Source organism: Panulirus ornatus, chromosome 27, assembly GCF_036320965.1.
Source record: "Panulirus ornatus isolate Po-2019 chromosome 27, ASM3632096v1, whole genome shotgun sequence".
Taxonomy (NCBI): Eukaryota; Metazoa; Arthropoda; class Malacostraca; order Decapoda; family Palinuridae; genus Panulirus; species Panulirus ornatus.
Genome location: NC_092250.1, coordinates 14,258,445 through 14,276,450, shown reverse-complemented (window position 1 = coordinate 14,276,450; position 18,006 = coordinate 14,258,445). Strand labels below are relative to the sequence as shown.

Genomic DNA, 18,006 nt, shown 5'->3' with positions numbered 1-18,006 from the left:
AAATGGTTTGGGCACATGGAGAGAATGAGTGAGGAAAGATTGACAAAGAGGATATATGTGTCAGAGGTGGAGGGAACGAGGAGAAGTGGGAGACCAAATTGGAAGTGGAAAGATGGAGTGAAAAAGATTTTGAGTGATTGGGGCCTGAATATGCAGGAGGGTGAAAGGCGGGCAAGGAATAGAGTGAAGTGGATCGATGTGGTATACCGGGGTCAACGTGCTGTCAATGGATTGAATCAGGGCATGTGAAGCGTCTGGGGTAAAACATGGAAAGTTCCATGGGGCCTGGATGTGGAAAGGGAGCTGTGGTTTAGGGCATTATTGCATGACAGCTAGAGACTGATTGTGAACGAATGGGGCCTTTGTTGTCTTCTCCTAGCAATACCTCGCACACATGAGGGGGGAGGGGGATGTTATTCCATGTGTGGTGAGGTGGCGATGGGAATGAATAAAGGCAGACAGTGTGAATTGTGTGCATGTGTATATATGTATGTGTCTGTGTGTGTATATATATGTTTACATTGAGATGTATGGGTATGTATATTTGCGTGTGTGGACGTGTATGTATATACATGTGTATGGGGGTGGGTTGGGCCATTTCTTTCGTCTATTTCCTTGCGCTACCTTGCAAACATGGGAGACAGCGACAAAGCAAAATAATAATAATAAAAAAAGACATCTTAGTACTGAAAGAATATAAATTTACCAGAGATATCTAAGATCTGATTCTCAAAAATGTAGTTATTTCCTATATATCTTTCTGGTACAAGAAGAATATCAAAGATATGTAATCGTAAGGATCAAGCAGTGTTCTTATTTTGGAATTTTTAATGAATTTCAAAAATATGTGGGCCTCAGATTGTGGTTTGACCTTATCACAACCTTAATAATGTGCTTTGTATACCTATTTTCATGCCTGTCCGTAATTGAACAAAAGGTAAAAAGCCTGTTTAGCTACTGATGAATAAATAACTATGTTTATATTCATTTACCATACATACAGCACTAATTTTATTGTTAACAAGATCACTGGTCCTATATTATGATCATCAGTTACTCGTTTATGTTAGGCTGTAGTTTTGATGCTAACTAGTGTTATTTCTATTTTCAATTCTAGATTCATAATTTATTCTGGAATCAAAAGGTTTTTGACAAGAATGTACTCCCAGTGATACAGGCTTGCCAAAGGCAGCTTTACACTTGCAATGCAACCTCAAGCAGGTGGATTCTGGTAACAACTACAGTGTACTGAAGCAGTCTGGACATATGGAAAGAATGAGTGAGGAAAGGTTAACAAAGGGGATATATGCATCAGAAGTGGAGGGAACAGTGAGAATGGGGAGACCAAATTGTAGATGGAAGGATGAAATGAAAAAGATTCTGAGTAACTGTGGCCTGAACATGCATAACGGTGAAAGATGTGCATGGGACAGAGTGAGCTGGAATGATGTGTCATACAGGAGTCAATGTGGCCTTAATTATGGCATTCAGTTGCCCATGCTGTCTCTACTAACATTAAGAAAAAAATTATATGTCTTGGTCGGTCTAGTGTTTGGTATGATGAAATCTTGCAAGGAATTTTATACCTTCTGATATGGGGACTATTATAAAAACGAAGATTTAGTACCTTAAAGCATTTATTGGAAAGATCTATCATGAAAATGTTAGAAACTTTACATGTAAACACAGTGTGAAGATTCAGCAACAACTTGAATCAAGTAATCTTTTACACGGCCATGTATTTGACTCTTCTTTAATGATAAGTAAGCAATTGATACATTACTTTTCTCAGTAGTGTTGAAATTCCAAGATCCTATATCACATTTGCTGCCCTTTCCTTTTCAGGATTCAGATTATGAGGACTCACTTTCTTTGTACAACATTCTGGGATGCTGTTTGTTTTATAAGGTAAGAAACAGAATTTACATTTGCACTGAAAATCAATCATACTTCAGTTTGTGAATCATTCATGTCCTTGGATTGTACATTATGATCTGTGACCATACATCCTTTATTAGCAGGATTCATCTTGTGAGCATGACTGAGAGTCCTCTTCCTTAGACAGGGATCAGTAATGCCCAAATGATAGCTCTGGGATTATACACCATTTCTGTCTCGAAGACTTTGCTTAAAGTCTTTTCTATTCTCACATAAAGCTCTTCAGTGTATACACAAGATTCATGCCCACATCAATTCCCAGTTACTTACACTGCTCTACCTACAAATATGATTTTCCACCCCTGAATTACCTTCAGTTTATCCTATTGCAGTACATTTTTTTCAAATCCCTTAATTACTGTTAGTCTCTTTCTCCCCATCCATGAACTGATTACCCTTGCTGTGCTGTATTTGTGTTCCCATTAAAAATACAAATTTTATTTTCTTGTTTCTAGTACTTACTTTTAGCTTTATTATTGGATAATTGCTTGCAAGACTAAATAGTGGAAGGTGTGATCTCACTATGTCTTTTTTTATCACATTTTATTGTACATATTCTTCTGGCTCCACAGATATGTTATTGTGACAATACCTATACATCCATCCTATATAACCAGCATACTTTGTACTCACTGATTCTAGCATACTTTAGCTACCCATCCACTCTGAACCTTTATATCCTATATTTTATATTTGCCACCTTGTATAATGGTTGACATTCTTTAAATGAAAATGTGTGAACTTAAACACAGAAAGTTATGCATATGCAATACTGTTATGTGTCCTTACAGTTATAATATTACTATGAATTTTTTTTTCATGCAACATAAAAATCTAAAGAGGATCTTGTATATAAACTAAACTTTTTTCCCCACCAATAGGGCCATCTTGTAGCATCTCATTTGTCGTCTGAAGATTTAAGACTTGTATGGCTCTTTGCCTATCACCATGGACTACTCTCCCTTACTGCCCATGAATCAGTCAGCCAATTGGTGGCCTGGAGGAAAGTGTATCCTCCCAGTGAGACCAACTGTACCCTTGATGGCACGGTGAAGCATTACCTTCTAGTAGTTGCTATGGTATGTCATAGTTATATTGTCCTTTGGTTGATCACTTGCTCAATTGTGATCTCTTCAAATATATGTATATATATATGTTGATGTGCTGAGAGGTGCAACTGGAGGGATGTCAGATCATTATCTTGTGGAGGCGAAGGTGAAGATTTGTAGAGGTTTTAAGAATAGGAGAGAGAATGTTGGGGTGAAGAGAGTGGTGAGAATAAGTGAGCTTGGGAAGGAGACTTGTGTGTGGAAGTACCAGGAGAGACTGAGTACAGAATGGAAAAAGGTGAGGACAAAGGACGTAAGGGGAGTGGGGGAGGAATGGGATGTATTTAGGGAAGCAGTGATGGCTTGTGCAAAAGATACTTGTGGCATGAGAAGCGTGGGAGGTGGGCAGATTAGAAAGGGTAGTGAGTGGTGGGATGAAGAAGTATGATTATTAGTGAAAGAGAATAGAGAGGCATTTGGATGATTTTTGGAGGGAAATGATGCAAATGAGTGGGAGATGTAAAAAAGAAAGAGGCAGGAGGTCAAGAGAAAGGTGCAAGAGGCAAAAAAGAGGGCAAATGAGAGTTGGGGTGAGAGAGTATCATTAAATTTTAGGGAGAATAAAAAGATGTTTCGGAAGGAGGTAGATAAAGTGCGTAAGACAAGGGAACAAATGGGAACATCAGTGAAGGGGGCTAATGGGGAGGTGATAACAAACAGTGGTGATGTGAGGAGATGGAGTGAGTATTTTGAAGGTTTGTTGAATGTGTTTGATGATAGAGTGGCAGATATAGGGTGTTTTGGTCGAGGTGCTGTGCAAAGTGAGAGGGTTAGGGAGAATGATTTGGAAAACAGAGAAGAGGTAGTAAAAGCTTTACAGAAGATGAAAGCCAGCAAGGCAGCGGGTTTGGATGGTACTGCAGTGGAGTTTATTAAAAAAAGGGGGTGACTGTATTGTTGACTGGTTGGTAAGGTTATCTAATGTATGTATGACTCATAGTGAGATGCCTGAGGACTGGCAGAATGCTTGCATAGTGCCATTGTACAAAGGCAAAGGGGATAAGAGTGAGTGCTCAAATTACAGAGGTATAAGTTTGTTGAGTATTCCTGGGAAATTATATGGGAGGGTATTGACTGAGTGGGTGAAGGCATGTACAGAGCATTAGATTGGAGTGTGGTTTCAGAAGTGGTAGAGGATGTGTGGATACATTGGCTTTGAAGAATGTATGTAAGAAATACTTAGAAAAGCAAATGGATTTGTATGTAGCATTTATGGATCTGGAGAAGGCATATGATAGAGTTGATAGAGATGCTCTGTGGAAGGTATTAAGACTATATGGTGTGGGAGGCAAGTTGTTAGAAGCAGTGAAAAGTTTTTATCTAGGATGTAAGGCATGTGTATGTGTAGGAAGGAGGAAAGTGACTGGTTCTCAGTGAATGTTGGTTTGCAGCAGGGGGGCATGATGTCTCCATGGTTGTTTAATATGTTTATGGATTCGGTTGTTAGGGAAGTGAATGCAAGAGTTTTGGAAAGAGGGGCAAGTATGCAGTCTGTTGTGGATGAGAGAGCTTGGGAAGTGAGTAAGTTGTTGCTCACTGATGATACAGCGCTGGTGGCTGATTCGGCTGAGAAACTGCAGAAGCTGGTGACTGAGTTTGGTAAAGTGTGTGAAAAAAGAAAGCTGAGAGTAAATGTGAATAAGAGCAAGGTTATTAGGTACAGTAGGGTTGAGGGACAAGTCAATCGGGAGGTAAGTTTGAATGGAGAAAAACTGGAGGAAGTGAAGCGTTTTAGATATCTGGGAGTGGATTTAGCAGTGGATGGAACCATGGAAGCGGAAGTGAATCATAGGGTGGGGGAGGGGGCAAAAGTTCTGGGAGCATTGAAAAATGTGTGGAAGTCGAGAATGTTATCTTGAAAGCAAAAAGGGGTATGTTTGAAGGAATAGTGGTTCCAACAATGTTATATGGTTGCGAGGCGTGGGCTATAGATAGAGTTGTGCGGAGGAGGGTGGATGTGCTGGAAATGAGATGTTTGAGGACAATACGGGGTGTGAGGTGGTTTGATGGAGTAAGTAATGAAAGGGTAAGAGAGATGTGTGGTAATAAAAAGAGTGTGGTTGAGAGAGCAGAAGAGGGAGTTTTAAAATGATTTGGTCACATGGAGAATGAGTGAGGAGAAATTGACAAAGAGGATATATGTGTCAGAGGTGGAGGGAACGAGGAGAAGTGGGAGACCAAATTGGAGGTGAAAAGATGAGTGAAAAATATTTTGAATGGTCGGGGCCTGAACATGCAGGAGGGTGAAAGGCATGCAATGAATAGAGTGAATTGTAATGATGTGGTATACCGAGGTCGACATGTTGTCAGTGGATTGAACCAGGGCATGTGGAACGTCTGGGGTAAACCATGGAAAGTTTTGTCGGGCCTGGATGTGGAAAGGTAGCTATGGTTTCGGTGCATTATACACGACAGCTAGAGACTGAGTGTGAATGAATGTGGCCTTTGTTTTTTCCTAGCACTACCTCGCGCAAATGCGGGGGGAGGGGGCTGTCATTTCATGTGTGGCGGGTTGGCGATGGGAATGAATAAGGGCAGACAGTATGAATTATGTACATGTGTATATATGTATATGTCTGTGTGTATATATATATGTATACGTTGAGATGTATAGGTATGTACATGTGCTGTGTGTGGACGTGTATGTATATACATGTGTTTGTAGGTGGGTTGGGCCATTCATTCGTTACTTTCCTTGCGCTACCTCATTAACGCAGGAGACAGCAACAAAGTATAAAACACATGTATATACATATACATCCACACACGCAAATATACATACCTATACATCTCAACGTATACATATATATACACACACAGACATATACATATATACACATGTACATAATTCATACTGTCTGCCTCTATTAATTCCCATCGACACCCTGCCACACATGAAATAACAACCCCCTTCCCCCTCATGTGTGCGAGGTATCGCTAGGAAAAGACAACAAAGGCCCCATTCATTCACACTCAGTCTCTAGCTGTCATGTAATAATGCACCGAAACTACAGCTCCTTCTCCACATCCAGGCCCCACACAACTTTCTATGGTTTACCCCAGACGCTTCACATGCCCTCGTTCAATCCATTGACAGCACGTCGACCCCGGTATACCACATCATTCCAATTCACTCTATTCCTTGCACGCCTTTCACCCTCCTGCATGTTCAGGCCCCGATCACTCAAAATCTTTTTCACTCCATCTTTCCACCTCCAATTTGGTCTCCCACTTCTCCTCGTTCCCTCCACCTCTGACATATATATCCTCTTCGTCAATCTTTCCTCACTCATTCTCTCTATGTGACCAAACCATTTCAAAACACTCTCTTCTGCTCTCTCAACCACACTCTTTTTATTACAACACATCTCTCTTACCCTATTAATACTTACTCGATCAAACCACCTCACACCACATATTGTCCTCAAATATCTCATTTCCAGCACATCCACCCTCCTGCGCACTACTCTATCCATAGCCCACGCCTCGCAACCATACAACATTGTTGGAACCACTATTCCTTCAAACATAGCCATTTTTGCTTTCAGAGATAATGTTCTCGACTTCCACACATTCTTCAAGGCTCCCAGGATTTTCGCTCCCTCCCCCACCCTACGATTCACTTCCGCTTCCATGGTTCCATCTGCTGCCAGATCCACTCCCAGATATCTAAAACACTCTACTTCATACATTCTTCATACATACATAAATATTTGCCATTTCCCACATTAGCAAGGTAGCATTAAGAACAGAGGACTGAGCCTTAGAGGGAATATTCTCACTTGGCCCCTTCTCTGTTTTATCTTTTTGAGAGATTAGAACACTATAATTGCATGCAATCTGTTGACAGGCCCATAATAGTATCACACGAAACTTTCGCAGAATCACAACCAAAGTGAAGCACTTGCATAATTCTTGCACTGTTAGTTATGAAAATGTATGTGTACACAAGGAAACAAAAGTTCTCTCAAAAAAGTTCTCTTAAAGTATATAAGTGGTGAAGTATAATTGTTTGAAAATTACCTTATAAAGTAGAAAATAAGTGGAGGAGGAAAAAATAAGAAATAGGTAATACTGTGTAAAGTTTTAGTTATGTATTACATTGCTCAAGGGAGTCACTGAATTTATACCAAAAAGAGAGGTGAAATACCAACAGGAAGAAATAAGGCTCCACATAGGAGATTGTTCAGTTTAACCACTTTTACTTCTTTATCATTAATTTGTCATAATTTTCTGGAATTGCTGAATCCATGTCTTTCTCTGGCAAGAAATTAAATGTGTATGAGCATATTTAAAACAAAAGATGGTTTGTTCATATGAAAATTTCTTATTTGTCTACAGAACCACTGTCTCTTAGGTCTTCTTCTTGAAGCAGGAGGAGTCACTGAATTGTAAGTTCCTATTCATCCATCAGTTTGTTGTCTTCTTATCTGTCTATCAATCTATTTATCTACCTGTTGATCTGTCTATATGTCTCTGTCTACGTATATATGTATAATGTCAATCTATCTATCATCAGTACTTTAATCTTGGTTTCACAGATGGATCAGTTATGTACAACCTCTCAACTCACTCACACATATATTCATCTCATGTTCAATGCACCATGGTAAAACATGGCCATTCACATCTATCAAAGTTCTTAATTTTTCACTTTACTGCTTTACAGTTTTAGTTTCAGATGATTCATCAAGATCACTGTCTCCATTCATACCATCTCCATCCACAAAATACCTCAATTGCATCTGATTCCCAGTCATTTCCCCAGCCTTCTTATGTCAAATATCCATATACCCAATCAGATCTCTCTATACACCTGTCTGTCTCATCCTGAATCCACCTTACCCTTTGTACCATATGCATAACTGTTGTATATCATCTGACCAACTTAACATTTGCTTTACATTTTACTTGACTGTATTATCCAAATATTCTTTTGTCTATAAGCTAATATTGTCTACACTAATAACATTTTCACATCAAAGAACCTTCTTACATTTTCATTTTTCATTCTACCTTCCTAATTATACCGTGCAAGTTTACCATCCACTGCTCTTAATTTTTTGCTTACTCTGACATCTATCCACTTGGGTTTGACATTCAGATATCATAGCTGGATCAAGAATGCCTCCTATTAAATTTTCTTAGTGAATGTTGCATACACCTTTTTTTCTAGAAATTTCTTTATTACTTGTGTAAGTGCAAAAACCTGGTCCACTACACTCTTTCCACCTTGTTCTTAACCAGCAAGGGTGTCAGTAATCCTAACTGGGTCAGTCACCATCCTACCATATACTTTGCCAACTATGCGAATTAACCATATTTCTCTGTAATTCATGCATATAATTTTTACTTCCTTTTCATTTAAATAGGGAAACAATAAGATAACTGCCTTCATCATCAGGCTCCTAACCACTTTTCTATGCTCCAATACACGTTTTTAGGCCAACTTAATGGGAGTTTCACCCCATGACTCCTCTCCAGATATACACCCTGCTTTTCCATTTTTCCTGAGCTTTATTAATCTTATTTCTTCCTTAGTAATATATTCCTTTCCAATTATTTATTCGTTTCTCTCCTTACTTTTAATCCTAATGTACCAATAAACACATTCCATTCACCTCCATTTCCAAGGACTTCTGTAAAATATATTCTCTATCTCTTACACACTTCATCCTTTTTCATTCACTTTCTCCCAAACTTGTTTCATATGCTGCTGCTCCTTACACAAAGAGTCGTTTCTTCTTAATCTCTGAACCTCTTTCCAGAAGAGTTTGTTAGTCTTTTGTAATTCTTATTAACTTTCCCCTCCTGAAATCCTCATTTCTTTTTCTTCTATTTGTACCTTTTTCTTCTATTTGTACATACCATCCTTTTGATATTTCTATTCAGGGATTTATATTCTGCACTCTTTGCCTACCATTCATTTCTTCTTTCAGAATCAGATTTTCCTTCCAAACACTTTTTCTCCTCCACAGACTTTCTGAAGTCTTCATTCCATACTAATGTATCTCTTTCTACAGCCTATACATGCAGTGCTGCTCATTTTCATACCAGCCTTTAATAATCATTTCATGATCTGACTTTACAGTACTTTAATCTCATTTGCAAAGTCTTTGGTCCTCTCAGTTTTTCCTTTAACGTTTCATGGAAGTGAAGTTTCAAACTTAAACATCTCAACTTCTTTACTCTTATTCTCTCTTTTTTTCACATTTTTAGTAACCAATTGTGTACAGTAAAGGGCTTATTCAAATTTTACAATACTGCCATGTGATATGACAAAGCCCCTGTCAACTTTCTCCTAAACCACACATCATACACACTAAGCATCATATACCATCTCACCAGGAAAGAATCAGTCATTCTTTCATATACCCTGTCTTCCCTGTGTTTGTAAAATATGAACCAATCAATATCTTTTTGACCAAAGTATATATCTGCAATTATCTTACTAGCTGATTTCACACTGTTCACATTGTCATTCACTAATATTATTTACACCTGATAACCCATACCCACTTAACACTCCTTCCACTTTTCCCTGGCCTTTCCATGCCACCCATCACACTCGGTCTCTCCCCTGAATTTACATCTTCTTTGGCTCTATTAAGTTCTCTTGTAAAGGCAACATTAATTTTCTCTTCATCATTCCATGGCACATATGTAACAGTTATTACAGACATTCTCAAACTCACAAAAAGGTAGCTCAGTGAATCATTTACCTATCAGTGTTGGGCCACATAACACAATGGATTCATCCAGCCAAGCAGAGCTTAACTTTTTTATATTTAAAATTTTGTTCTCTTTTTTCCCTAAATCTAACATCCCATGACGCACACATATAAGTTTAGTCAATACCAGTAAGCTGGTAAACCCTAGATATTCTTCCCACACCTGCTCCTGCCACACACCACACCTGCACATGCTCAGAATTTTTCTTAACTTACACTGATATTTTGAGTTATCCCTGAGCTCAGTCTCACAGTAAGAGACCACCAGATTATTATTTTGCTGCTAATAATCTTGAGCTGATACACCTGCATTTAAGAATATTTTCAAGCTACTTATTAACAATACCATGCCTTCTCTTGACTAAAATTTTTGTATCATCTTTAAGGCTGATTTCATGCATTTTACTCCATTCCATTCAAAGGTGTCACCACCTTTTAGCTTTGTTTTGTGTAAATCTAAAATAACTAATTTTCCTTTTCCATGCATCTATGACCTCCATTTTCATATATTCATCATTTTTTCACATTTCTCTCTCCCCTAATGGATGTGCCTCTCTTGTCATGAGAAGAAGTAACATCCTTTATGAAAAGATAATATATAGGAATCTTCTAATATTTTAATGTAGTTTATGAATATAACTTGCTTTCATAGTTACTGAAGATACTTTCATCTGCATACCCGTTGATAGACAGAAATATATTTTTCATTCATTTGAAAATTACACTTCTGATAATAAAAAGTAATTTTCATTCAGACCTAATGAAGCTTCTAAACATATATGGGTTGATTTTAAATAATGTTAGAAAGTTCTGATGGACTTAGTTGGTGCTAATTTGGTTTTATTGTCACAGATTAGATGAAGGGGCTGGGCCAGATCCATTTCTTGTGGACCAGGCTGAGGCCTCACTCTATCAGCTACATGCTCTGCATATCAACACAGTATGTGAAGAAAGGTTAGTTTTGTTTTCATGTAATTGCTGATTATATCATTTACATATTGTCATATTTGTTTACCTTTTCCAGCATTGGCTAGGTGGCACCAGAAACAGATGAAGAAATAGCTTCATTCACTCACATCCACTCTCCCCTTTCCCCTTGTCCCCTCCACTTCTGACACAGATACCGTTTGTCAACCTCTCCTTACTCATTATCTCCAAGTATCCAAAGCATTTCAGCACATCCTTTTCAGCTCTTCTTATTACCACACCTCTTGATCAATCCTCACACTACATATTGTCCTTAAACATTTAATTTCTAACACATTCATCCCCTTATGTATATTCTCATCTAGGGCCCAAGCCTCACACTCATACAACACTATTAGGACTATTATACCTTCAACCAAGTTCATCTTTGCTCTCCCAAATATTGGCTTCTCTTTTCACACATTACTCTGTGACTGGGATCTTTGCCTCCTTATCCACCCTGTGACTTAATTCAGCTCTCATGGTTTCATTTACTACCATGTCCACTATCAGGACTCTAAAACAATTCTCTTCTTCCAAGTTTTTTTTCATTCAAACACACACACCCAATAATCTATCTCTATTAGGTGCTAAACCTAATAACCATGCTTGTATTCACATTTACTCAACTTTTTCCTCTCACAGACTCTCCTAAACTCAGGAACCAGCTTTTTTCAGTTTCTCATTCAAATCTCCTGCAGCTTCATATCATCAACAAACAGTAATTTATCCACCTTCTAATCCCCTCCCCCACCTGAGAGAATGCAGACCTACCCATCTCCTGAAAACACTTGCATTCACCTCCCTCACCATCCCACCCATAAACAGATTAAAGAATCACACTGAGATCACACACCTCTGTTGCAGAGCCTCCTCCATCTGATACCACTCACTTTCTCTCTGCCTTCTTGCAAACATGATTTAGTCTATTGATGAAAGTTCCTCACTGCTTGTAACAGCTTTCCTTCCACACCAGATATTCATAAAGCTTTCCATAGCATCTCTAGCAACCCTAACATATGCTTTTTCCATATCCATTAATGCCACATACAAATCCTTCCATTACTTAAATACATCTCAAGCAAATTCCTCAAAACACATAGCTGGTCCACAAATCCACTACCAGTCCTAAAACAATATTCCTCTACTTTAGTCTAATGCTATGTGCATGCCACCATCCTCTCAGTTGCCACTCTTCCATACAACACACCAGGTATACTCGACACACATATACCTCTGTAATCCAAACATTCATATTTATACCCCCTTATACAGCAGTGCTATACAAGCATTCTTCCAATCCATAGGCACCTCAGCATAATCCATACATACAGTAAACGTTCTAACTAACTAATCAATGACAAATTATCCCCCTTCATTAAGATATTTTAGTCAATACCATCTACTCAAGGGATCTTGTATCCAAATGCCTTATATCTGAGGAAGAAGAGAGGGTGGAAGGAAGTGGTTGTGGCTCTCCCTAATCAACCCCAACACAACCACCAACATTTAACCTTACTCATGGGATTAGTTATTTACTATCTGTGCCATAATTTGTTATTTTTGTTCACTACAATTTTGATATATTGAGTATCAGCTGAAAACATGATTACATAAACTCATTCAATATGTCATGAAGATGTTTCCAGAAAAAAAACTGTTTGAATTTCTTATTCCTTTTCTGATGTACTGGTACAGTAATAAATATCAATTTTTCATGGTATTATTAAACACTGCTCAAAATATGGAATGAATGATGTTGCTGTTTAACCTCTCCCAAACATTCAGATATCTTGTGTCACTGTGTAAAGGTGATGAGGGAAGTGAAAAGGCATGGAAGATGTGGTTATGCCATGGGTATAAGGTCACCTTTGGTGAGGCTATATCATTGTCAGGGGACAAAAAGGAATAAAATATTGTCAAAGAACTTATCATTCCAAAGAATTCCTTCTTTCCTTGTGAGTGATTGTGGTGCATTCTTAAGGCTGTGGAAGCCCCCTAAGAGAGGTCTTAGGGTTATGTAATCTATTAACCGAAATACATATGTTGCTTTTTATGGAAAACCATTCATTTCAGCTCTTAAGCAAAATGGCTGAGAGTGCTTATCCAAATTTATTGTGAATGCAATGGAAAAGTCCACTTTTACACTACCTTCTTAGCTTAAACATTAATAAATATTTCTTCTTGCAGCTTAAGCAGTGGTGGTATTGAAACTCTCTCTGCTGATGACAAGTTTGGTAAAGGAACACCAAGCAAAAAATCAAAAGACAAAACTGAGATTACCGAAGGTAAAATTTATAGAATGAAATGCATTACTTCTTACTTCTTCATAATCTAGTTAATCTGTTCTAAAAACAAGATAGAGCAAAATTTTGGTGTATTCCCTTTTTAACCAGTCATCAATTGAGCAATGAAAATTAGAAGATTCCATTCTCATTAGAAATGATACAAAATAATCCCAATAATTAAGTGTGGGTAATCCAAAAATCTGTCCCTAAAGACTGGATCACCATCCATGCGCCACTGCCCTCCACCATCTTGTGTACATGTTGAGTTCAGATCTAAATATATTGAGCACAACTTGTCCACCAATTACCTGCTTTGTGCCTCCCTCAGTAACAGCCCCTGTCATCCCTCCCAACCCCCCTGTAGCTCTCATTCCATCTTCCTCAACACTCAACAAAATAAATATTCTGTTATTACTGAATCTGTTTGTTCTGGAAAGACAAATGGTTGCATCATTCCTATCAAATTAGGTGTCATCTATATGAAATGCCCATTCAGTCCAACACTACAGTGGGACATTGCATTTCCAAACCTGAAATGTGGCAGTCTCATAGTTTGGACATTACAGAGAGATTTATTCTTCAGCATAGGTTCTCAATTTCATGGTGTCAGCCGAGTGGGTACTGATAAAATTCAAATATAAAACTGTAAACAAGCTGTATATTTGAATATGAAATGTGATCGAAATTTTAGGCAAAGGAAAATTATGATTAAGAGTAAAGTATGCTGACACCATTATCATATGTTTATCATGGTGCCTTGCTATTAAATGTCCACAGAAGTTTCAGTATGTTCAGATTTGATAGGTAAAAGGAATTTTACATTGAGTGCAGAAAATATGGAAATTGTGTGGTTTGGGAAGGTGTATCAAATTAATGTAACAATATTTTTCACTGGTAATCAGACCGAATTAAGAACTGATTATGAAGTATGTGAAACTATTTAGTTGAAGGAGAGAATTGAGTTAAAACCTGGAGAATCATGAAGGTAGACTTTGTGTCTAGGCATGGAAAGGTAAATGAAGTACAGTTAGCTGATTCTGAACTGATAAAGAGGAAACCAAGCAAAGGAATTTATTTCAGGAGTGCTCCATTCAGAATCCTAAAGAACACCTCATGCTCATGGGATACCAACTTCGAGAGGAATTACTTTTCAGTTTGCAAAACCTGACATTTCTTAATTTTGTCGTAGGATTTGATACTAAAAATTCAGAATAGTGTCAAACAGAACTATGTCTGATGTTTTATCAAGTGTATCTCAAGCAAGGTAACTGCTTCAGTACTATTTAACAGTTCAATATTTTGGTGTCAGACATAGACAGAGAGTTAGAAGAAAGTGTATCTTGGAGTTTTACAGATGACATCATAGGACCTGAAGAAAGGAGATCAATGAAAATTATCTGCAAGTAAAGAACCATTTCAGTGAAGAAAAGTTTAAACAAGTATGGACAATTTTTAGTATTTAGGTGACACTTTACAAGGTTGCTAGAGGAAGAGAGACAGAGTAAAGAAAAAAAGATCTGAGAATTGTCATTAGTGAAATGCTTGAATTTGAAAACCACAAGGAAACACTTAATTTCTTAAGGAGTAATTGATTCGTAATGAGAACCTTCCCTAAAGAGATAGAAAACTAATGCTGAAACGTCAGTGAATATACCCTGAAATATACCTTGAGGTTAAGCAATTTCTGAATTAGGGATTTTGCTGGATCATGAGCATTTATACAGCCAAGGGGACCTAAAATTGGATCAAATGAATCATAGCAACCTGTGCAGTTTCTTTCTCTAGAAGGCTACAGTTGTAGGCTGTTATCCATAGTGGTAAATGGGTAAAAGGTAGCAACAAAGCTAAAAACAAGAGCAAGGAAATTGCTCTTCTCAACTAGTTGCAACAGTCTTCTTCAGTATAAATTCCTAGCTCTCGCTTTCAGTTTTGTTCACTGCCTTTTACCTGTTACAGTTCTTTCCAGTTCCAAAACGTATAATGTGGATTTACTTTTTCTTGAACCCAATCCCAAAATGTAAATGTTGACTAAATTAGGAAGAGGTAATGATTACACAAAATTACAAGTGTTGGAGTTGCATCGAGCCCCACTTGAGGTTAAAGGTAAGTAGACGAATATCACTTTGCTGCAATTAGGTTGATGTCTTAGGAGAGTTAGGAGGCAGGTTATTCACTTTATCCATCATAGGAGCTGGAGTGAATGCTTTTGATCATCAAAACTCAGCTCAGACACAGGAGCATCAAGCAAGAGGCATGGTACAATAGTTGGAGTTGCTATACCGAGGTGTGAATAAGGCATTGATGGCCTCTGAAACATTTTGTGCAAAGTCCTCCTGCTTCATGTAATAAGCTACAGTAAGCAATTTAGAGCACAGTAAACTTTGGACTGTGATGAAGCCTAAGTATCTGTGCAGTGCCCCAACAATAGTGTGGTAAGTTCACAATCAAGCTTCATTTTACTGAGCACCATTACCCTCACAAGTGCTTAATTATGGGAATTGTTGAAGTTTGGACACTGTACCGGAGACATCAGAGCATATAGTAGACAAAGTTCAGTGCAGTTATGTGTTCAATTGAAAATGCAGAAACTACTGTGTAAGAGAGAATTCAGAAACACTCTTGAAGTAAAATTAATAGCATGGAACAAATGAACTGATATGGAATATTGAAAGAACTTGAGCCTTTGAAACTAGAAAGAACAACAGGAAGATGAATTTTGATTTATACATGTCAAAATGTGAAGAGAATTAAGGAACTTGTGTTAAAAACCTAATCACAGGTATTTATAAAGCGGGTACTCTTATTTTCTTTCTTTCCCTCTCTCCCACTTTCCTTTTTTCTTTATAAAGTGTTAACCTGGAAAGAGCCAGGTACATTTTGGCTCTCCTTTGGGGATAACTCTATACTCAGTCTGGAAAACTGTTTCTCCAGTATCAGTTTGTGGTCTGATGCACTTTATGTGTATCACATCACACCTTTCTTCATATTCATAATTATCATTTCTATATCCTGTATTATATTCTTACAACTTTTTTCCTTCGTTTCTTTATATAGCATCAGCACTAATTTATTTCACTCATTCTTATTTTGCAGATATGCAGATATAATGACATAAGTTCTTTACTTGTTTAATAATCAAACCAAACCAGAATGCCAAAAATTTTAGTGGACATTTTAATCCATGTCATTGCATCTGTAATGTGAAGGTAATAATCAGTAGCCAAAATGTTTCAGAAAGATTTTTCATTGATTACTTTTCTTGGAATATGGAAAAAGAAAAGATGATTATATGTAAGTAAATCTGTAAAGGATTGGTAGTAATGTTTTTAAAAGACGATACAAGTCATCTAACATTTATTGATTAATGAAGCATAGTGGTTAGATAAAAATGTGTGGGTATGATACAGGGAAAGTGCTAGTGTGAATCTACATGCTGCCTAAAAGTAAGATACAAGTTGAAACAACTCTTTTTGAGAGAAATAACAAAACTGATTGATAGTGTTAAATAAACTTATGACTCAGATTTAGTGTACAGAAAACTTTTCATGATATTCTTTGGAAATGAATAATTAGAAGCATCAGGTTAATATTCTGGTTAACATCATTGCAATATGCTCAGAGAAGTTTCCTAGTATCACTGATATTTCATTATAACAAGATTGAATATAAATTTTCGATATCAGAGAGAATACTGACTATATGCGACTTTCTTCCAAGCAGGAGGTCTCAAGTTACCAGATGTTCCTTCAATCCTGAAGCAAAAGTCCTCACCACTGCCAGAGTCAAGGTTGCATGTACATGATCATACTGGATGCGAGTGTGAAGGAAGCCTTGGGGAGACCAGTGAAGACTCTTTCACTCACAGCTCTCGAGACTCATCCTTGGCATTAGAAGAGGAAGAGGAAGGAGATGATGAGTCAGAATCTGACTGGAGGATATTTAAAGTAAATATATATATATATATATATATACTTTACCATACATTACTCAGCTTATTCTACAGAAGATCTAAGGAAGGTATTCTGAAAAAATGGGCTTATGAAAAACAGTATATCTCATCTCTGGACAGAGTCCTGTGATAGAGCACTTGTTTTTCTCCAAAGATTGGGCATATAGGTAAGGTTTCACCCTTTTTGACTGCCATGATAATTATGAGGGCAGCTAATGCTAGTTCAAAGAGAGTCAACAACCATACATTAACCTGCTCAGTCCTCTGACAATGATGACACTGTAATGGGGTGGCACTCTAACTTGGAAACTCTTACTGCTAGCCTGCTTTCACATGTGCAGAACAGACCAGCAGACCAGGGGTTTTATATGTCATTTGTATTCACATAACGACCCTCATTTTAGGCCTTCAGAGATGTTGGAGCTGTATCCCTTTTATTTGTGCAAGTGATGCAGATTGTAGGTGGAGGTAAAATATTGATAATTTGTGTTCTCAATACTTTCTGCTCCCAGACTCCAAGGTCCAGCACATTCAATATTACTGTCAACTTAAAACACGAGTTTCCAGATATGGTTGCTCTGTTTTCATGTGCTGTTTTATCCCATGTTGTTTCTTAGTCATTGTTTTCTGATTGTGTGACAGGAAAGCTCCATGCTTCTTTTAGTGATTTGTGTGACATTTCTGCATAGTTTGCTCTTAAATTCAAATGCTATCTAAAGGCATCCTATTGATAGAACTGAATGTACTGTTGCAGAGAGGAAGTATACTGTCTATTATTATGCAGATAGAGGAGATCTTGCAAAATTGAATAAAGCTGTGTTGTTGCATCACCTGACTGAGACTTATGGTGCAGATATCAAGAAGGAGTCTGAAAGGCTGTTAAAACTTAAAACAAAGTGACTAACAACAGCAGCACTAAACATATTTCAGTTTGCATGAGGCTAGATCAGCCACCCCTCATAGGCATGTTGAGTAAATATGGTTTAAACAATGTTGGAAAATTTATTGCTATTTCTGGACCACTT

General features: G+C 37.6%; 2 protein-coding genes across 3 annotated transcripts in view; one reads left to right on the top strand and one right to left on the bottom strand.

The window, feature by feature from the left end:
• LOC139757588 (thyrotropin-releasing hormone receptor-like) overlaps positions 1–18,006 on the bottom strand; it is an 833,567-nt gene that overhangs the window by 694,261 nt on the left and 121,300 nt on the right. The window lies entirely within an intron of this gene.
• The window catches only part of in (protein inturned), a 63,425-nt gene that overhangs the window by 32,214 nt on the left and 13,205 nt on the right, over positions 1–18,006 (top strand). The window contains exons 14-19 of one of the 2 annotated variants that reach the window (XM_071678187.1): positions 1,846–1,908; positions 2,820–3,017; positions 7,389–7,438; positions 10,631–10,732; positions 12,935–13,032; positions 16,753–16,976. In XM_071678187.1, the coding sequence (XP_071534288.1) occupies positions 1,846–1,908; positions 2,820–3,017; positions 7,389–7,438; positions 10,631–10,732; positions 12,935–13,032; positions 16,753–16,976 (735 nt within the window). Of the gene's footprint in view, positions 1–1,845; positions 1,909–2,819; positions 3,018–7,388; positions 7,439–10,630; positions 10,733–12,934; positions 13,033–16,749; positions 16,977–18,006 lie in introns of both variants that reach the window. The other variant, XM_071678186.1, reaches the window with a different exon arrangement.